We start from the raw sequence: 23,245 nt of genomic DNA, 5'->3' as shown, positions 1-23,245 counted from the left end.
TTTTTCCTTTCTTTACAATACATAACATGCTTTAAAATGCAGCTTTCAATCCCAATATACTGTACAATGTAGTATAATCATTTATAAATATATATCTAGGCCGAAAATAAGCCATTGAAGCAGTACTATCATCATCCAGGTCTTCACTGGGGAACGCTGATGATTGTATGTCAGTGAAGTGCAGGAGGCATTCTTCTTGCATATGGGTTCTGGCTTCTCAAGTGTCCATCACCATTACAAATTTTGCGAACTTTTTATGAAGCTTGCCAGATATGGGTAACTATCATCTGAGCTATGTTATATATGAACTGTGCTCTTCTAAGACTTGTGCACAGTTCACCAGCTCTAATCACTCGTGGCCTCTGCCTGAAATTGATAAATCAGGCCTGCTTTAATCAACCAAAACCACTGCTTGAAAGAACTGTCCCACATCAATGGCATTAGGCTCATAAATCACAATTATCAGTTATTTTTCAACACACACAGTTTTAATCAATAGCATCATCAAGTGGGCAACTTTAAATCACTCACAAACTGCTTGATTAGGCAGACATTCATTCTGTAGATGTGCAATCATGCCTTTTGTAAATCAGCTTGACCAAGTAAGACACAAACATTATAAGATGAAAGTTTCAGTGAAGCTCTAGTGAGCACCAAGTTACAAGCTCTGGTCTGCATGCTGGACAAAATTGTCTACCTTTATTTATCTCTACTGATTGTTAGCTTAGTTACGACTGTATCTTTTTAGCTAAACTTGTATTTAAAGCTACTCATTACTTGAATATGTGCTATTAAAACATAGTATTGACTGCTGTTAAGACAATTTTAAAATAACTCAAAGGTACATTTATTTAGTTGTAATTAGGAGTGTTAAGGTCAATTTAGTTGTTATTTGATGTTATCAAATCACCATCATAACAGGGACTGGGCCAGTTTAGAGTTCCCAGTTGGCATGATATGTATAGTACATCTTTGGTATTTAGGATATAATTGGTGCACAACCTACACTGATAGTAAGGGGCCTGGAGTTGATCCCAGGAATCCGAAGCTCTCAGGCAGTGGAAGTAAATGGTGTGGTCCTCCGTAATCCATTAGATTCACTACTGACAATAATCAGATTATATTTTCAAAAATGTAGACTACACAGCCATCAAAGAAGATGGCAGTTATACAAAAAAGAAAATAACAATAAGAAAAAATACTTCTTTCACCCACCTTAATAAAAGAATAAGTGTGTCTCTGTCCATGTGTCCAATAGGTAGCATATCACATATATTTTTAGTAATTAAATGCATTGTATTTGTCACTCCAATAGATAGCGCATCACAAACATTAACACTGATTTTACAAATCCTACACCAAATAGTATAAAACAGAGACATACTGTATGTATTGCATGATGCACGGCAAATGTTAACGCTGAGGTCTACATTGATTATTTAGATTTCAACCTATCTTACACTTGTAACACTACTAGTTGCTGAATATATTTAATCATTAAATGTCAATTACATTCTTGAAATAGTCATCATTTTATTATGTTATATATGACTGATGTCTTCATCAAAGGGGAGTGACAATATCAGGCTACATTATAACATTACAAATGACCTGGATTTAAAGTGTAATTCTTTAGCCACTACACTATCTATAGGAGGCATTTTCTGTAAAAAAGGAAATGCAAATTAAAATTCTAAAATGAAAATTCAGTCTCTCTTTTGCTATTTATTTTTCAAAATCTATGCACAAGGATGCTGCACACCACTTTCCATCTTATTAGAAGCTGCCGGTACCTACCAAAAATGCATTGGTCACATGTTGAAGTCTTAGCCACACCCATTGACCCATGCGAATTAAAATATATTTACATGTCGAGAACTTGAAATTAAAAAATGCAATGAGCAGCTGGTGGTACCAGTGTTTATTTACGTTCGGCTTTTCATTTTTGCAGCTTCATTGCTGTTCTATGGGAAGTATTTTCTAAAAAAAAAAGGAAATTAAGTTTTAATTTATAAAAATAAAATGCAGCCTCTCTTTTGCAATTTCATTTTCAAAGTCTGCACACAAAAATGCTGCAAAAAATTGAAATTAAAATGAAATAACACCATTTGCAATTTCATTTTCAGCCTGAACCACAATGAAGCTGCAAAAATGAAAAGTAAAATGCAAATAAACACTGGTGCCGCCAGATGCTCATTGAATTTTTATTTTCCATTTTCATTTTCGAGTTCTCAACATGCAAATAGTAAGGGTCAGTGCGCGGGGATAAGACTTCAACATGTGACAAAATCATTTTTTGGAAGGTAATGGCAGCTTCTAATAAGATGGAAAGTGGTGTGCAAGAAATGGCGAAGACAGTTAATGGAGATGGCAAATTGTGAGTATTACTTAGATGTGAGGTGATTTTAGATGGGCTTGGATATGTTGTATGGCAGCATTTACATGAGGTTGTACATGAGAATGGCATCAGTGGATATGGCAACTTGCACAGCACCTGGTTGGCCTCGGCCAAACATTACCATAGAAGTGATAAAGACGTATCTTGCTCCATGGCATAAAAGCCAAAGAAATAGGGTGCCTCTCTTTTTTACTTTCTCGTATGCAAAGTATAGGGAAAGTATTGTAATTGTCCAAAAATTTGACCTCGAGATTTTGATGAATCGCAACGTTTTAGACCTCCGAGTCTGAAAATACCATTTTGGAATTATGTCTGTGTGTATGTGTAAACATGATAACTTGATTACGCTTTCACTCGGGTCCACCAAATTTTGCATACCAGTATTAGGTACAAAATGCAGATTTCTATCAATTTTTGTGCTATTTCCATTAAGCGGAAGTGGTACTTTTTTATTCATGCAGGTGCAGAGTCCGATTTATTCAACTTTACTTTTACAATAATCCTTCAATATATTATTAATTTGATTTGTTGTTGATGGTTCTTTAATGTACATAACATAAAAATATAATTGTTGTCTTGTGGTTTACTCCTCAAATATCCATTCCCCATATCTGAGTATACGAGAAAGTCTAGGAGAGACCACTCCCGATTTTTTATTTTTCAAAGTCCATGCACAAGGATGTGGCATAAATAAAAAATAAAATGAAATAACACCATTCGTAATTTTATTTTCCACACACATAACAGTCATTTGTGAAAACTTTAAAATCAGCCTTTTGTCTTTTCATTTTCTATATTAATCTTGGTGTGTCATAATTAAATTAAAATGCAATCCCGACTTTAGATGAGTTTTTTCTTTATGACATGTATAATAACTGCTAAAATGAAAATGAAAATTCAGTATTGCCCTAATATTTTCTTTTCCATTGGGTTTGCAATACATACTGTATGTAACGAAGTTTAAACAAAAACTCAAAATGGATAAATCAATCACAACATCCCCGTTTGGATTTTTACGTTCAACAAGAACAGTATGGGAGGTATTTTCTGTAAAAAAGGAAATGAAAATTAAAATTATAAATGAAAATGCATTCTTTTGCTTTTTCATTTTATAATTTTAATTAGCATCTCCTTTTTTGCAGAAAATACATCCCATACTACACCATATTGTGAATTTTAATATATGAGAACGCTATTTTGAGTAACCTCTTCGCCACTATCAGTTTAAGTATGGTCAAAATATTGATACAGAGGCAGTAATGCAGATAGTAGGCTGCTCAGAATCTCTTAGGATAGTGGCCATATTCTAAATACTGTACATCGCAAGAAGACCACCTCACTTAGTTCACTGATGTTAAACTTATTTTATATATACAGTAGACACAGTGGAGTGTTTTTGTTTCATATTTGTCTTAATTTATGTGTACTTGGATTGGTTCGGTGTTTTACTTCAGTCACTTCCAAAGCTGCACATAGACATGCCAACATTACAGTGGTTGAATGAATTGCTGTAATTATATTTAAATATTTTTTTCTTAACCTATTTAGCATTCTCACATTAGGCCAAAGAAATTTGGTTTTCCCTCCAGTATTTCCCGCAAGTTCACTTTCATGTTCACACAGTACAGAAAGGTTCTTGCATGTTTCTAACAGACTAGTGCCAGAAGTATAAGAACACAACGCTATACATTAAACATGATATAAGTAATACAAATTATGTATGCTCATGTAGTTGTCAGAGTTGGGGCAAAACGCTCATCTTAAAGAACTGGAGTTATACAATATAATAGCTTAAGGGAAAAGGGCAGAGTCAGAAGAAGTCATTGCAAAATCTGGAGTTTCTGAAAAACGACAGCTTAAAAATGACATTTTTGATCTTCAGCAACATTTTACAGAAAGATTAAGGAACACTTGCGTCATGCTGTCTTACACTCTTAAAAATAATGGTTCTTTAAAGGCACTTTGTAATGAACCCCAACATCTGGGAGGGTGCTGAGGTTGCCAACATATTTGCATAGAGATGAAGCCCAATATGCTTTTATAAAATGAGGGATGGATGAAATCAGGCCAACACCTAAGCTCTACAGTATTTTTACCCCAACATCTGAATATTGACACACACCACAAAAATGTCCAAACTGATTAAATATACTGCATTCAGTAACAAACATTTATATTAACTACTATAATAACGATGTACAAACACAGCAAAGAAAATCACAAAAATACAAACAATCACTACGAACAAACCCCCCCAATGATATTTACAATCCTGGAAAAACTTTTATGGTAATTGATGAGTATGGATCCTGAAGTGAAAACAACTGTTAACAGAAGGAAAGATGTGGTTTTGTAAACTGCTTCATGGAAAAATGGATAATGAACACAGTCCTACCACCAAAGTCCAGAAGGTGAATGATCTTCTGTGGCGCACCTCTTCACAAACAGCAACTGCAGACAAGAATGAGTTAAAAAAAGGAACCCAATACAATCCCTCTCTCCGATTCCTGTACAAAATCCGCCTCCACCACAAATGTACAATTCATAAAAGGATTTTAGGAGCTGCCATTGATGAAGTTGGTGGAAAAAGGAAAAGTCAGAAAGTCCCGCCAAATTCCGTCTCTTCTGGTTTTAAGCAGCGCCTACAACTACAAACTAAAAAATCCCACAAGCCCCTCCACATCCGTGTAAACTGTTTAAAGATACAGACTCCATATTTAAAGACCAGGCATCTGAGCTACCAGTGTTGTTACTAACATTTAACAATCACCAAACAGGACATACTATACACAAAGGAAAACCCCCTATTTGGCAACACCAAATCTTTATGGTTCTTTATTGTGTTGTGTTTGATAGAACTATTTCTTCACAAAGCACAATTTCATTCTTGTACAGATTTGTTGAATATGAAATTGGTTCTTTGTGCTTTGAAAAACATCTTAATAAGTACAAATAAATGAAATGTGTGGCAGGCCTTCTGGTTATGCCATTTGTGTCACATCACCCAGTGCCTTCTGGGTAAAATTCTTATAGAAACTGCAGCTCTGAATAACAGAAAATGGCAAAACCTATATGGCGTTGTGAAACAAAAAATTGTAACATTTCTTAGGAGGCCCAAACATAAAACTAATGGCCTGAGGTAAAAATCCCCAAAAAATATGAATATTTTACTCCTATAAGAAAATTAATTAATAACATCCATCGTAAGACATGGGTTTTGTAAGTCCTGAACAGTAGGGGCTGTGCACCTGTAGTAATGCTGAGTTGCTTTGTGGTCCTGACCTGCTAAGGTGCCGTACCAGGCTGTTAGGAGTTCAACCACAGAAGATGGTCAGCATAGATGAAAACATTCAAGCTTTCAACAGACATCTGAAGGTGGTTTTGGTTTGCCTTCGGCCAAGACATATTGTACCCACTATATATAGTATAGAAGGCTGCTCAGCACACAACCTTGTGCAGCGCGGATGAACCGACGCTACCAGTGGGGTTTGGCAGAAAGGATGCCAAAATTCTAGTTATAAGCTGAGTAACCTGATGGTACAAAAGTATTTAAGTATGAGCTATGATATGTAAATGGTAGCAGTTATTATCATCTAGGTGTGCTAGGATTGGTATGAGGTGCAAGGGATCTTTGTGGACCAGTTGTGGGGATAAGCAAACCTGAAGTGGGTTTACAGATGTTGGTTTATAAGAATTCTCCATCCACAAAAACTGAGAAGGTTGAATCTTGTGCTACTGCTTGAACTTGCATGGAATGGAGGTTGTTGTTGGGATCAATACAGATGTAGAAAGCATTACATTTATTTGGGACATGTACTACATGCATCACAGATGCTGTGGTATTCATCTTCCAGTTCTTTCTGTTACTGAGCTTCTCAAGTAACCTAAATTGCCTTCATTAGCTTGTACTTTCATTTTTTGCACGATTCTCTGAAAACAGCTTGCAGTGTGAGCCTTCAGGAAATTGTGTCAAGAGCAAAATTTTTCATAGGCACACAGTCATTCACGTGTTTCTTTTGAAGAACCTGCTGATGACCATTGCATATTCATCATGACCTGGTAAAGAATCTGTAGACATTTTCCCAGATGCTGTAATTTTCTCCTCAGCCTCTTGAGTTCAGGACTGTATAACAATTGCCCTCAGTTATTCCCAGTTCAGGAGTGCTGAGAAACAATCTGACTATTTAAATGAGCAGGGCTAGTGGTCAGAAACATGTCTGAGTTAGGTGTGACTCACTAGGATGTTAGAACCCCTGTTTGGGCAGGTGATATACTGATGATATTAGCAGTATGTATTCTTAAATACGCAAACCAGCACCAATAATGCCTCAGAATGTAAATGTTTATATTTTGTAATGACATTGTAGTAGACAAAAATAAAAGCTACAGATCTCTCAGAATATAAAATGAATGAAACTGATCATCAAATATTCAACATATGGTTAGCAGCTTTATGAGATCATTTCTACATCTGTGCACAATAAAACACAAGCCTCCTTCACTTCTTCTTGTTGATGATTCAGTTCTGTCCACACAGAGAACCAGTGTAGAAGGAGTCCATTATGTAACGGGCCAGCTATTTTTTTCCCAAAAACAGAAAAAGCGGCCATTCACTCCCAGAACGTGGCCAGAAAAACACCTGAAAGAGTAAGTTGGTGGTTACTTGGTTTTATTCTCTTCTTTGCCCCAAATTCTTTGTTCTTTGTCCAAATCTTGAATAATAACTCCAATGTGGAATTGGACTACACATGCAACAAAAACAGTAAGATTATATGCTATGACAGGGGAAGCAGCAATATCACTTTGGTTGCAAAGAAAACATCTTTTTACAAACTTCAGTCAGAAAAAGGAGCACAACTCTCATACCTCACAGTAATATGAGTCTTTGTAATTGCTCGTTTCTCTAATATAAGAAGTCTTTGCCCAACTGGGGTGCTTCAGTCTTTCAGATTCACAAAGAAGACAGCTTACCTTTCCCCTTCATGAGAGGAGCTCTGAAGAAGACATCCAAATTTCACTGATTCTGTTAAGCTGACTGATTTCTGAAGATTTACTCATCTTTTTGTCCTTTTAAGTTATGTTAGAAGACTCCACAATTGTTCTCACATCTCTGGAAAAAAGTGTGCTTTAGAAAAGGACTACTTTCCAATTTTATTTTTACAACGCAGAAGCCAGATTACTACAATACAGAAAATAAAAACAAAAACAAAAAAAAACCAAAAAAAAACACACAAATTTGATAGGATCAATATGTAACAAGTGGCCATTCTTCAGCACCATAACAGGTTATAACAAAAGTAAAAAAGAACATAAAAAATAAAGACAAAGTGAAGAATTTTTATTAGAACATATTCTTCTAGTCAATGCCTGCTCTTGTTTTCTTTACAACAACAATGGTGTTTTTAGTTTTATTTTTTGGAAAATATTGCATTTAAAATAGAAAGTCAAACCCCTAAATCATTTCTGCAATTGGGTAAATGAACAAACACATACTGATTTTATTAATAATTTATTGCCAATAGGAAAGATTGAGCTATTCCATAAAAGACCAGCCTGTCATACATGTCCAAATACCTGAACACTCTTGTGTTGCGGTTGGCTTGACAGTGGGATCCATGTTTCAGATGAACAAAAAAATAACTATAATCATAATAATAAACTTTCAGCTTACAAAAATGCAGTCACTCTTTTAAGACATTTCCAACGTGTCAGCCCCTGACCTGTCCCACCCCAAAAAAATAACAAGTAGCAAAAGGTTACACACACCATATACAGCTTGATTTTGGTAAGTTTATGGAAATAATCTTGAAGAACTTCAGTGATGAAGATACAGTGAAATCCCATTAACTATTTGTCTCTGGGTGCTAATACAGTGGAACCTCAAGATACGATCACCTCTGTATACGAGAAATTCAAAATACGAGGAAAGTATGAGCGAAAAATTCAGATCTAAATACGAGCATTGGCTCGCGTAACGAGCCACGAGCCAGGCTGTGGGTATAGCTCACGGCTTAGCGAGGGGGCGTGGTAGCTGTTGCGAGCCGCGATCTGCGGTGTCTGCGTTTCTCACTTAAGTGCACAGGTGGGAAACTGCCCACATCCATGATTGTTCCTGTGGCTGATGGGCTGCAGCTGCCATGTCCTCCCCGCATATATAGAGAAGCGCGAGCAAGTTAGGGGGGAGAAGAAGTAAAAGAAAAGAGAGGAGAGAGAACGGAGGTTGCGGCAGACAGGCAGGCAGGCAGGCAGGCGGGCAGGCGGGCGGGCGTAGGAAGGAAGTCGGTGCGGGAGAGCAAGGGAGTGCAGGCTCGCGTGTAGCTGAACAGTGAGCTGAACAGGCGAGCCAAACAGCTGAAGCAGGACGGTGTAGAGAAGGTCAGCTGCATTAAGAGTGTCTCGCCTGTTGCAGAGCCCGCATGGGAGAAGCAGGTGAGACGCTGACGCTAACAGAGAAGAAGCACCGGGGATTGTCATCTGTTTTTTAAAGACTGCATCCTTTTGACGTTTTAACCTCGTGTTAAAGGATTGTTATTCTTGTGTATTTTAAACCTCCACTTCACAACTGTTTTAAGGATTATTTATTTAAAGATTTATTGAATGCTCTACTGCACTTTGGACACCTGTTTTGATTCTTTTAATAATCAGTTATATTATTTACCAGTGTTATTTATTAAAGGTAGACTACAGTATATATAATTTATTAGTGTTATTTGTTAGGAAAATTGATTTTTATGTTAATATATTTGGGGTGCGGAACGGATTAACTGGATTTCCATTTTTTTCAATGGGGAAGTTTGTTCTAGATACGAGAAATTCGCTATACAAGCTCAGTGCTGGAACGAATTAAACTCGTATCTAGAGGTTCCACTGTATAATAAATCACACCACTATTTTATTTAAAAAAAATATCTACAAAACCTATTTAAATCTTTAAATCAAAACTGTACATTGAAATTTACATAAAATTGAATGATGTGGAATTAAAAAAATTAGTCTCTGCATTAGAACTATATAAATACAGATATTTAATTGAATAGTCTTTTTTTGTGAATTATACACCTGTTTCTAACTTCCTTCAAAGTCTGAGCAGATAGATACACACATGACCAATGGCACAGCCAGAGAAATTTGTTATTTTAAAATTTCCAGTACTGCAGGAGACAGGACAAATGAAGGAGGCAAGATGACACTTCCCCACTATAGCCTTTCTTAACCAGAATGTGAAATCAGCTTATAAATAGTCTTTGAACAGGCAGGAATAATTTGTTGGGTGTATTAAGGTCAAATGAGTGAATTCTATTTAAGGGTCCAGGCACTTGAGTTTCAATATAGTGTCAGACTTCAGTATGTTGTTGGGGATCCAAAGAGGGAATGGTAACGTCGTCAAAATGGCCTTCATCCCCACTTTCATAGTCACTCATCATGACTTCTGACTCCTCACAGCATGCCGATACATCAGAGCAGGAGGCTGTAGATGTATACAACGACATGGACATGTTATCTACATTAGGGGTCTCAAAGTCTCCACTGTACTCTAAAGTGTACGATGGGTATGTTCCTCTGTAATTATTTGTTCCAATGGATGTGCTTTGAGTTCCTGACAATTCAGTGGTGTAATGGGGATGTGCCAAGTACTTGCTAAAATTGTAATGCTGCCTGCTTTGTGAAGATGAACCCAGACTTCCTGCACTGGACAAGTCTCGAACCGGTGGGGCAGATTCAAACTGATCGTCATACTCTGGTAATGGCGGCAGTTCATCATGCAGAGGGAAGTCATCTGGCGGTGGTGGGAAGTCACTTTCAATGTCATAACCCCCTGGATAATAGTCTGTGTCGATGACATTAGGATCTGTATAAAGTGGGGCTGGTGCTTCAACGACTTCATACTGTGGAAATTCCTGGATACCAGGAAGCTGAACATTTGGCATCCAATCTGATGTGTCCCAGTGATACCCTGCAAAGAAATGACAAAAATAAGAACTTAAAAAATAGGACAATAATTTTACAAGCAAACCAACCAAATGAAAAGACCTTTATTTGCAACTTGTGAATTATGCATTAAAACACAAAACTTGATACATCATATTTTATCCATTTTAGGGACTTAGAGAACTACAGCCTATAACAAGAGGTAGAAGACAGGAACCAAGTCAGGATGGGGTGTCAGTCAATGGAAGGGTTCATCTCATCAGGCCAGTTCAGAGTCACCATGTGATTTAAACCCAGTCTCATGGGCACTAACTTATCACTATTCCATTCCGTCTACATTTACTGCAAATAAAACTGATTAATAATAAATAATGCTAGTAAATCACAGGATACTGGGGTGTTATAAAATTGTAACTTTTTCCCAATCAGTTTTGCTTTTTTTTTAGTGTTAATTAATGACAACATCTAGAAAGTCAGAAAAACAGCACAACATTCAAAAAGTTCACCCTGTTGTCAATGAAAAAGGATGACTTTTCAGAATGTTGTTCCAGCTGGTACTGTAAAATTAGTTTCTGTTAAAATAAGTAAAGTGCCCACTGGTGTTTATTCATTAGGGTACACATGAATATGAACAGCACATAAATTCACTTCAATAAATTATGCATAGCATTCAGTGTGAGATGCAGGTGAAAGACAAGTAATTAGCTTTAAGCTTATGCGCACACACACACACACACAAAAAATACTCATGCAAGAAATTCACCTCTTTGATTCCTGAGGTCATGAGCCGCAAGAGACTCTTAAAGGCGGCAAAGAAAGGGAAGAAGAAAACATTGAGAGTCACAAAGATGTCTCAGTAGAAGAAAATGACACAAAGTCTTGTTTTGTCATCAACTGGCTAGCTTATCATGTTTTACTATAAAAACAATTTCCTGATTTTTTAACAACATTCTCTCAAGACTGAACAAGTCGGTGTAACTGCCATTTAATTTAAGGAATGGCATTGACAAACCAGTAAGCATAGGCTGTCACTCACCTGAGCATGTCAGACTCAAAAACAACAGGTAACATTTAAATCAGCTTATTATTTTATGGTTTATCATCTAAACAAATGGCTTTGGATTCTTTGTTACACTTACTCAGAGATAACTATTTGAAATTACCTAACCTAAGGTCCAAATAGTTTAAGATAGTAAAAAGTGAAGCAAAAGATGGCTTTAATACAGGGATGTGCAAAGTCATTCCTGGAGGGCCGCAGTGGCTGCAGGCTTTTGTTCCAACCCAATTGCTTAATAAGAAGCACTAATTGCTCTAGAAACACTTCTGTTTCATTTTAGTTATCTCCCTCGTTAAGATTTTGAACCCTTATTGCTTATTTAAGTCTTAAACAGCTGCATTCTTGGTTTTTAATTGCTCCTTATTAGCAATAAGATGCAAATGACAAAAGAAACCAGCAGTTATTCATTTTGCTTGTTACCCTTTACGCCTGTGTGTATTTATCATGCACTATTTGGTTTAATTAAATACTTGGAAGGAAAGAGAAGACAAAAAAGTCAAGGACTGAGAATTACCAATCTGTTTTACACTTCAAAATATTTGGATATCTTTAGAATGGAAAAAAAAATCTAGGATTTGAGAATGACTTGACATAGCAGAGTCAAAGCACTAACAAGCCATGAAATGTAATTATTGGCAAGGATTGTTTTCTAATTAAACAACTGGGTTGGAATAAAAACCCGCGGCCACTGCGGCCCTCCAGGAATGACTTTGCACACCCCTGCTTTAATACAAAATGCACACAACACATAGCTAATAAAATTTAGTAGGTTTGATCCTGAAGATGTCTATACTTGCCATTCTTTTTTTATAATATCTGCATCTAAAAAGTCATTTGAAGTAAAATTAGTCCTGAAAAATGTAATTTATACGATACAAATATAGTTTTTGGTTTTTTATCACAACACACAAATACAGGCAATCATAATGACAAACACACAGTGTAATCAGATTAAAAGAATACCTTCTTTTTCCACCGTGTCAACAACTGGATTGACAAGGTGTATTACAGTCACTACAGAAGCTTGTAAGAAGCAGAAAAGGAGCAAACAAATGTATGATTAGTCCTGTATTTTTTAACACCTTACAAAAATGTTACTTTAAAGCAATACAATAATTGTGTAGTTTAAACTAAAACAGTGATTTGACTGGTGTGCTGGTTGAAAATACTTGCATTAGAAATGGCAAAAAATAAAAATATGAAAAAATAAGCAAAAAAAAAAAGCTTTAACAGCTACCACTTAATAGACATAGAACATGGATCTGGACACACCACAACAAAAACACAAACGAAGGGATTTATTTTTTTTTCTTGTGGAAAGTACTTATTATATCAGTATCAAGTCATAGCACTTATTACACAGTGTAACATTCATAACCAGCAAGGAAGAACCAAAAGACATTCTCATAGATAAAACCTCTGCCTCTGTTCTTTTGGTTAATTTAACTTGTCCGAAAAAAATAGAAATTACCTTAAATCACTAAAAGTTAAATACAGCTATAGACAGATAAGTCCATTTGTATAATATTTACCCTTAGCAACTCTCAGATATTCTAAGAGTTCTTCAGTGTTTCCTTTTATGTTTTACTATTAAATATGGTCTAGTAAAAGTTTATCTTTATCATTGCAATTCAGTGCTACTTTTGAACATTACAGTGCTGTAGGCATCTGATTACCAAACCTAAATGGCTGCTTACACCTAATGGGGCTTGGCTTTTCATGTCCATATCAACTTTTTGTATTATACACCTTAAAAAATATATTTTGAGATGCATTTTGAAAAAACAGTAGGCTACAGTGAAATTGGACTGAATGAGACAACTAATTTGGAATGGTAGAGCGACCTCTTGCTAATTAGGGTCCTTGAGACATCTCAGTGGCGCCAAGTATGACAACACATTGGGTTTTGTAGTGAGAAATTTGAACCCTGCTCTATGTGTGCACCTGGCATGTGTCTGAGTCTCATATGCTTCTGAGCTTATGCTTAAAAGCTGACGCTGTTATTTTTATTCACTATGATAAAATGTGTTTCCTGTTTTGTACCAAGCTGGATCATAATATATATAGGTCATTGTTCTTTTCTCTTCTTCAAATTCACACAACTCCTCAACACAAAAATGAAAAACATACATTCAAAAAGTCACGTACATCCTAAACAAACAGGACTATCAATAAAGGTGTGCATGTCCTGTTAGCAACTAGGTGTAACCAATCATGTTAAAAGTTTTCTGAATTTGTAATGAATTCCTTTTAAAGAACAGTGACCTAATCAATGAATTGTATAAATATAGCGCTAAGTACATTTTTTCCCTTGTAGCATTGTGACTAACATGTGGCTAACATATAATACACTTGTTACCTCTTCGAAGATTTAGATAAAGAATAATGATTGACGCTTTCTCCTGCCTGTGTTTAATTAGTTAAATCGGGGCATTCCAGTTGGGTGCCTGTATGTATTAAACTTTCTTCCACAGTGTGCGCCCTATGGTGGGCTGGCGCCCTACCCAGGCTTTGTTTCCTGCCTTGTGCCCTGTGTTGGCTGGGATTGGCTCCAGCAGACCCTCGTGACCCTGTAGTTAGGATATGGCGGGTTGGATAATGGATGGATGGAGTTTGCTGTATTGATGTAACATGTCACTGGAGAGTACTGTTACCTTCCAAGAGTCAGCTTTTCAACTATATTTAGCTCAGTATGGATGTTAACACTAGAATTACCAAAACCTATGAAAAAACTAGTAAATCCGTCCCACCTTAAATCCCTTCAGACTTCTCAGTCAGTGTCTTTTGTCTTGTAAATGTGCCGATCAAGACAAGCAGCAAGCAACCTACTATTACATCCCCCCCACCGCCGCAGAACGGGCACAACATTCTCTCAGTTCCAGCCTTGATTGATTATCTGGGAGTGAAGTGCTGGAGCTTTAGAATGGAAATAATATATTGTTATTTGGAAAACACGCATTTCATGTCTGTTCCGTTTCTACAATAATCTGTGTAAACACATTGTTAAAACAGAAACGTTATTCATATTTTAGTAATAAGTGACAAAATGTAGACGTAAACTATATAATGTGTAAAGCCTGAAGTCAAAAGATCAAATAAACACTTTTACAGAAGGTTCAACGATGATGCAATAGCTTCTGTGGTGCAGTAGCAAGAATTGCTGACTTTTAATGAAGAGTCCCCTGGTTCGAACCTGACTATCTCGTATATTTACCGTTTTGAGTAGTGAGCTTCTCTTATTGTTAATATTATACAATAAAAGCATACATTTGATTTGCGTCTGTAACAGCCTGTGTAAATTTCTAGTACTTGTAAAAGTTTTTTTTTCACTTTTATTCTCTCAGTCACGATCACAATACATACTACTCCCACCCCCCCCACGGGATCTGACGCTGTTAGTTTTTATTTGAAACTGGGAATAACTATAGATGGAACTGGATATTCTCTGATCTGGAGGGATAAAAGCTGACACGCAAACGCTGGTGAATCTTCCTTCTTCCTATCTCATTGTCACTTGATTTTTTTTTATTCAGTTTTATTGACTGTTCCTGCTTACGCTGAATTAGTATGCGCCTTATGGTCCATGATGTCAAAGCCACACTGACGAAAAACAGAGACATAGGTATGTATATATGATATTTGGAATTATTCATTTTATGACCTGTATAAGTACATTTCAGAAAACGTGGCACTGATGTAACATTATTCATATTATTCATATTCATTCGCATGCCTTCTTGCAGTTGTAATCAGTGACCGTGTGTTTTTTTTTTTCTTTCTGATTGTGCCCAGTCTCCACATTTTGATGCATGGTGATGTTTCTTTTGCACCCTAGGACATGCAGAACAAAGAAAGTTCCTCTACAAAGTGAGCCATGAACACTCTTCTTTTCTCAGTGGACCCCGTACAATACTTGCACAGTACATGCGTGTTGATCGCCACCAGATCAAGCTTGTTATAGCACAAGCAACCGGCCAACCGCGTGCTCCTGCTCGCACTGAAAAAGCTCACACCTTCTGGTGCATGATGTCAGCGCAGCACCAGGGAAAAAAAGAAAGAGACAAATATATGAGACATCTTGAAGAAATAATTTTATGACCTGAATAGTACCAATCAGAAAACATCATCGCATTAATGCAATATTATCTGAAAACGAAAAGTGTCAGATCGGGTGTGAATTTATGCTGGTGCTGTTATTTAGGGTCAAATCAGGAGGGGAGGAAGATAAATTCACATCTGATACTTTAAAAAGTATTAAAATATGGCTGCTCAGTATGGCAATAGCTAGTGCCACTACTTCAGGGATATAGAGTTCAGTTTGTACACCCAAGAGTTGTCCATTTAGGAATTTGCATATTCTCCACATGACTGCTTGGGTTTTATGTCAGGTACTCTAGTTTTCCTCCCATGTCTCCAAAGATGTTTAGGTTAGGTAAATTCACAATTCAAAATTTGGCCATGACCGTGTGTGTATTTATGTGTGTGAATGGGCCCTGCAATGCACTGGTGCTCTGTTTCTTGATTTTTGTGCAGTGCTGCTGAGATAGGCTCCATCCCCCATGACATTAAGTGAGTATGAGGTATATCATTAATTGTGAACAGGCATGGAATGCATGTTGGTTAAGAAAATGTAATAATAAAGAATGTAACATTCTTAACAAGCAAAGCATTGTTAATCTCTGGGATGGGCAGTTGAGTTAACAACAAGGCTATACAACACATTAAGGAACTGTCTGGAGTGAAAATCTACATGCACTGTAGACCAAAATATAGACCAGCATTACTCATTCCACTCATTACACAGCACAATTTTGACAATCCACTCTGAAGAATGCTATATAAAATTAAAACTGGTTGACTCTACCAAAACGTTGAACAGCCAAAAACAAAAGCAACAATGCATGGAACTAGAACTTTTCAGATTGGATTTAGAATGTGATCTGCTTTTGAAAGCTTTTTTTGGAACTGTCTGGAAACTTACACTTCTCATCTGTTTTTACAACAATGTTTATGTAATGTTTGTCTGCTTTGAAAATCAAGATGACTTACAGTACAGTAACAAATCAGAAGCCCAAAGAAGGAAAGTCAGGTGGCATACTGTGGCCAGACAGTAAAGCCCAATTGCTACTTATTTTCTGATGGAAATGACACACTTCATGCACATATTTTTTGGTGAAAGTCTTGCAGATGGACAGCGACATAAGTAACTGAACATCCTCATTGACATTCTGAAACTGTCAAAAGTTAGTTTTGAATAAAAACCCTACACTTCTCTGTCCCACCTGTCCTGACCCATCACTTGTGCCCATGTTTTACAAACAAATACACTAGTGACATATACACTGTGAACAACTACAATCTGTTGTTTTCCATATCTCATCCTTGTCATCACAAGTTGACAAATTTGTCAGTTGCCCTACACTGAAATCAACTTTAAGTAGCACATCAGCCAGCATGCTGTTGATGTTCAAAAAGGATGGACTATTAAGGTACATCTGTATGACAAACTGAGGAAAAATAGCACGCATACCAAATTTGGATCATGTGAATACTTAATTTGAACAGACAAATCAGAAATAAGTCAAAAGCTAGAATTGAGACATATTTAATTGTAGTGTCAACCTGGCTAATGCTTATTTTATGCCACCAATCAAATAGATTGTTCATGCTGTTTACATGTAGCAAAGATTCAAACTTGGTTTGTGCTCTGACATGAACTGTCAACTGTGGGACCTTATATAGACAGGTGTGTGCCTTTCCAAATCATGTCCAGTCATCTGAATTTCCCACAGGTGGACTCCAATGAAGCTGCAGAAACATCTCAAGGATGATCAGGGGAAACAGGATGCATCTGAGCTCAGTTTCGAGCTTCAAAGGCTGTGAATACTTATGTACATGTGCTTTCTCAATTTTTTTATTTTAAATAAATTTGCAAAAACCTCAAGTACACTTTTTTCATGTTGACATTATGGGGTGTTGTGTGTAGAATTCTGAGGAAAAAAATGAATTTAATCTATTTTGGAATAAGGCTGTAACATAACAAAATGTGGAAAAAGTGATGCGCTGTGAATACTTTCTGGATCACTGTATGTGTTCAAGTTTTGGTATGTTATGTCAGCATCATTGTTAACTATCAACATGTCCATAGTGACAAACATGCCTGTCAGAACAGCTGGCATCAAATCGCCAGCTCTTTAAAAGTGGATGTGGAAACATGCAAGACAAAATGGAAGCAAATTTGAGACAGGTAAGTCTGTGCAAAGTAGAAAATGTCAGAGAAATGAAGTGGGGATTCAACCATTGCAAGATAACACAGTATGACGGCAAGCTGCACTGACGTAAGAAAGTATTCATGGTTCTTTTCTTCATCCATTTCTCATATAGGCAATACGTCACATATTCCTCACTGTAATGATGCGATGCACTCAAAAGTCTTTGTCTTTTTTTGCACCTTTGCAACAGCATCAGAAATCAAAATATTTTTATTTTCAACATCTTTCTTCCCTCAACTTGCAAAACAGCAAAACCAGACATTGTTTTAAATGTCGGTTATCAGCTGAAGAATTTTCACTTGATGACAGCACAACTAATCAGGGTTAATGTGAACTATTAAATCTGTGCAATTTTCATATGAGTAAGTAGAAGATTTGAAGAGAAAACTGGTGGGAGTATGAAATAAAGGCAATGAAAAAGTGACTGTTAATGCTAAAGAACATTTAGGCTTATCATCAGTTATTGATGGCATTATGTATATATTTGTTGTGTTTCCAGCATGTAGTTTTGATGGTATATATATTTTGAGTTTATTCATTGTTTATAACTTGTTCTTCTTTTTATATTCTTTTATGTGTTTATTCATCCATGAATAGGCATATTTGTAATCATAATTTAACATAGTGAGTCTTATTATTATTACTAGCAAAATACCCGCACTTCGCAGTGGCAAAGTACTGCTTTAACATTTTTATTAAGAAGAAAAGTAAACCTTTTTAAACTGAGGGAAAATATTCCAATAATTATTTGTTAAGGATCTCTTTGTATACCATGTTGTCAGTTCGGCCCTCCGGTTGTAATATGACCAAGCTGTGCGCTGAGCTTACTTTTGAGCATGCAAGGTATAGTTGGCCAGGTGAAAAGCAATCTTGCCTCAAATCAATGCCAACCTTTTGTAGGGTCTGTCCCTGAGACTTACTAATTGTCACTGTGAAGCAGAGCCTTACTGGAAATTGGAGGCGTTTGAATTGAAATGGGTTTCATTGATAACTTCGCATCCAGCTTTTGAGAGTTTAAACATTCATAAACATCAAAGTGTCCACTACTCAAATCGTCACCTGTGAATCTAAGATGTTTAAGAGGCATTGGCGGTTGTCCAAAGGTGTAAAATATTTGGCCATTTTGGTGCACTTGAAAGCGACAACCAAACATTTCAGCGGCAGCCATCAACTCACATGCAGAACCATAGGTGAAGGGCTTAAGCATTTCACTCTTATAGTGCTCCTGTGTAGTATAATTATCTCCTGTACCGTCATCAGTCCACACCTTGAACCTGTCCCAATCATTAAATACATAAGACACAATGTTCCTCCGGATATCAAGAGTGAGCCTAATATGGCCGTGCAATATGTAACACAGAGAATGGAAAAGGCAGGTGACAGTTCTTTGATCGATGGTGATCACCTTGATAGACATGTTAATGGGGGTATGGTTGGAATGATAAAGGAAATGGGTACCTGAACAATGTAAACTAAGTCTAAAATACCTACACAATAACTATAGTCGTAATAAACGAACAATAAAACAGTGGAGAAGCCATGGATTAAATAAAAAGGCTGCAGTTATCAGCAGGGAGACGTGAATACCATGGCACAGCAAGGAAGTGAAAGAAGAAACCGCAGTGACGGATGGCCTTATATAGGCAGGTAGCCAAATACGTGGGAGGCATGGGGATGGGGGACCCAACGCCGCCTCACACGGCGACCGAGCTGCAGGATATGGACATATATATGTATGTAAGTATGATTCAGTTAGCGTTGGGAACCCGCGTACCAAATTCCTTGAAGATGGGCCCATAAGTAACAAAGACCGTTGGAAAGTTCAATATGGAGGCTGACAGTGGCGTCATACCACCAAAATAAGTACGTACATCGGTTTTGGTTAGCGCAGGGAAGCTGCCTACCAAATTTTGTGAAGATTGGGCCATAAATAAGAAAGTTTAACATGGTTGAACGTTGTCGACTGCTATGATCGTTACGTGTAGAATTTCGAAATGAAACCTGCTTAACTTTTGTAAGTAAGCTAGAAGGAATGAGCCTGCCAAATTTCAGCCTTCTATCTACACAAGAAGTTGGAGAATTAGTGATGAGTGAGTCAGTGAGTGAGGGCTTTGCCTTTTATTAGTATAGAATTATTGCAACAGGTAGGGCCCTGAATATTAAAACTTCTAGTCCAGCACTGACTATGTGTCAATATCTCACTCAGATAATTCAGAGTGCCTGCTAAAACTGCATCACCAGATATCTGGATCCTGATTTGGATCACTTACATAATTAATTTGAAAACACAATCAAAAATGAATCAAAAATCGAGATTGAGTTGGTTAGGCAGAAGTGTGAACCAAACCTAAATTTATCTTGCCTGAAGAAGGGGCCTGAGTTGCCTCGAAAGCTTGCATATTGTAATCTTTCTAGTTAGCCAATAAAAGGTGTCATTTTGCTTGGCTTTTCTCTATGTTCAAACAAATATATTCTTCAAGTTTTCAGGTATGCAATTTATTATTTAACTATAAGAAATCCTCTGGGTCAAGTTTGAGATCAAGATGCTGTTCTCTTTTAAAGACACAGCAGTTTATCACATTTTGAAAGTAAAACATTACGTTTTGTCCAGAAATACACTTGACTGCTTTTCTTGGCACAGCTTTTGGTGCTCTTATGTTATTTTTTATACAGTGGGCTTGACAGGTGTGTATTTTTTTTTCTTAAATTGAAAATCCTACTGGCAAGTAAATGAGTTTTCAGAAAGTTGCATCTTTGATATATTGCATGAGGCATTCTAGGTCTTTCAATGTACACGTGGGGAGTGAAGTGGTTAATGTTTCTACCTTGAATCTTGGGTTTAATTCCCAGCTCAATGACATTTTGTATGGAGGTTATGCATACTCCTCATATCCTCCCATTTCTCAAAAATAAGCATGTTAGATTAATCAGTGACTTAATACTGGCCCTTATGTTAGTATTAATGTGTGCCCTTTGATGAAAGAACATCCCATCTGGGATAAGTATGCTGTCTAAAACCCTGTAATGAAGTAAGCACCCTGAGATAATGAATAGATGGATGTGAAAGTCAAGTATCCATGCTGTAGTTGAACACAAATGCCCTGTTTTGATTAAGTGTACCATAGTATATTTGCCAAATAAGGTTTTCTATGTGCACTGTCTTGCATAAAACTTGTGAAAAAGGAAAATACTACATTGCTACTTTTGTTTGGCATAGTTCTATACTAAAATGATGTCTGTTATATAAAGGTAAATTTTGCTTCTTTATAGGCTAGTGAGGAAAAATATACTGATTTTAATAAAAACTCCAGTTTCTACATGGGGACGATACAACTCAAAGTGAAAATATCAGTAAGAAGATATCTTATAAATCTGTTCAAAATAAACTAACCAATAAACTTTTCTTCACAGGCTGATATCAAACAGTCTAATGCTTTTGGCATGAAACATGTATTTTGCAAATATATTCCGACAGAGATTTCAGGTTGCAAAAGCAATTTTAACACTTTATACATGGTTCAGTGATGTTGAGGATACTGCAATGAATGTGCAAATAGCAAATCATAGAGGCAGACATAGGTGAAGAATTTTATCAACAGAGAATCACTCAGCCTTTTAGTTGCTTCCTTATAACTGATTTAGTCAGACTTACAAGCAGCACCTAGTTAAACCCTGCTCTTGTTCTGTGGAGAGATTTGATCCATATGGGAGCTAAGGTCAAAATAAATTATAAAAAAAAGAAGAAAAACAAAAAACCCTTTACCACATTTCAAATCAAAACACAGCATTGTGGAACTCTGCTGAATTAAAAGGTTAGCTACCAAATTACAACTAAAATGCATATATTTTACAAGTATTTCTGCTACATTGTTACAGTTAAAGAAAAAAAAACCAGTATCTTAACTTTTAAAGAGATGATTACATATTATTATCACCTGGTGATTAAAAGCTCTACAATTTATAAGTAAGTTAATGTAGACAAATACTGAGCTTTATAGTAACTTATTACTATCAATTAATTGCACATCAAAAACAAATAGCACAACTTCAGATACATACCATTGTCATCACAAAGTTCTGACTGAAAGGAACTGAGGGAATGAACTTCAGACATACTTCCACGAGTGTTGTAAGTGTGACAAGCACTGTCTTCAATAGGCTTTTTTGAGAGGCAAGGATCAAGATCTACTACTTTAGCTACACAAAAACAAAAGTTTTTATTAAATCAGACATTAACTAATTTGCATTTCATAATTTTAAATAGCATGCATGCAGTGGCTGTACTTTTCATTCAACCAGGTTTTGGCAACAACTTTTCTTTAGGGTGGTTTAAAAATACACAAATTAGCATAACATAACACATGTAACATTCTTAAACTTGCTTAGTCCAGTTCAGAGTGGTCAGAGACTGAATAGTACACTAGCAGCAACAAGCACAAGACAGGAACCAATTCTAGATAGGCTCACAGTCAGTTTTAGTGCACAGTCTCACACAAACACACACTCACAGAGCGAAATTGTGAATTCCTAATTACTTTTGCTTATTCTCAACATTTCTTTAGGTATGCTTTACTGTGAGATGGCACTCTTGGTTGACCTACTCTTATATTCCTTATGTATTGGTAGATTTCTAGTAATTCTTACAGTTTCTCTCTGTCTTAGTGCCTTAGACAGTGTAATAAGATTTTGAAACCTTTAAGTACATGTGTGTGTGACTGACAATACTCCTGTTTGGAGTTGGTTCTGTTGCATGTGTATAGTCTGGGTGTGTTTGAATTCATACTGGGAATAAATATTCAGCATTTTTGAATTATATAAATCAACTACCACTGGATTGCCTGCTCAAACACATTTTGGCAACAGTATAAATATAAAAGTAAAAATGATGCTTTACCAAATACCATAATACGTTAAATTGGTAAAAAGATAATAAAAAAATAAGAGCACTCACAATCATAGTCATAGTCCCAACTGGGTTTCTGAATGGAATCACTATCTGATGGAGAATTTGAGGGAGGAGGTGGAGGCAGGTTTGGAGCCACACTACAAACGGCCACTGCTTTTCTGTGGCCATGCACTGCATCAGGATTGAAAGTACTGAACTCTGGATGCTCTGGAATGGCAGAACCCTCAAAGGAATTTCTGTCCAAATTATTTCTGGAATCACTTGGAATGCTTGGAGTATAAGAAATAGGCCGTACTGGAACTTGAGGGGGAACATCAGAATACACATTCTTGCTTATTTTTGAATCAAAGTATGGTCGCTGCAAGAAGGAAGTGACAGCTCCAGTGTGTTTATCCTTCTCTTCTTGTTTTGAATTTTTCCGTCTGCATACTCTTTTCCGGAAGATGACAAAAAGTAAAACCAAAAGGAATATGCTTGCAACAAAGACAATGATTCCTATCACTTCTTCAAGGCCAATATTCCATGATGATGAAACATATTCATTTGTTGGGAAAACAGGTACATCACATAAATTGCCACCATATCCAATACTACAATTACAATGGTATGATCCGTATGTATTTTCACATACACCTCCATTATGGCAAGGGTTTTTAACACATTCATCCACATCACTGAGACAT

The 23,245-nt window shown here is 36.5% G+C and overlaps 1 protein-coding gene across 5 annotated transcripts in view; it reads right to left on the bottom strand.

Moving 5' to 3' along the window:
• Positions 1–7,715: 7,715 nt before the first annotated feature.
• Positions 7,716–23,245, bottom strand: part of fat1a (FAT atypical cadherin 1a) — a 210,782-nt gene continuing 195,252 nt past the window's right edge. For 2 of the 5 annotated variants that reach the window (XM_051928502.1, XM_051928501.1), the window contains exons 25-28: positions 22,608–23,245; positions 21,716–21,853; positions 11,091–11,126; positions 7,716–10,352 (exon numbers count right to left, since the gene is read on the bottom strand). In XM_051928502.1, coding sequence (XP_051784462.1) covers positions 9,733–10,352; positions 11,091–11,126; positions 21,716–21,853; positions 22,608–23,245 — 1,432 coding nt within the window. In that variant the 3' untranslated portion in view covers positions 7,716–9,732. Of the gene's footprint in view, positions 10,353–11,090; positions 11,127–12,347; positions 12,408–21,308; positions 21,368–21,715; positions 21,854–22,607 lie in introns of those variants that run through there. The other 3 variants (XM_051928504.1, XR_007935176.1, XM_051928503.1) reach the window with 3 other exon arrangements.

This window comes from Erpetoichthys calabaricus, chromosome 5 (assembly GCF_900747795.2).
Source record: "Erpetoichthys calabaricus chromosome 5, fErpCal1.3, whole genome shotgun sequence".
In the NCBI taxonomy this organism is placed as follows: domain Eukaryota; kingdom Metazoa; phylum Chordata; class Cladistia; order Polypteriformes; family Polypteridae; genus Erpetoichthys; species Erpetoichthys calabaricus.
The sequence above is the reverse complement of the archived record's forward strand: the minus strand, read 5'-3'. Positions and strand labels throughout refer to the sequence as shown.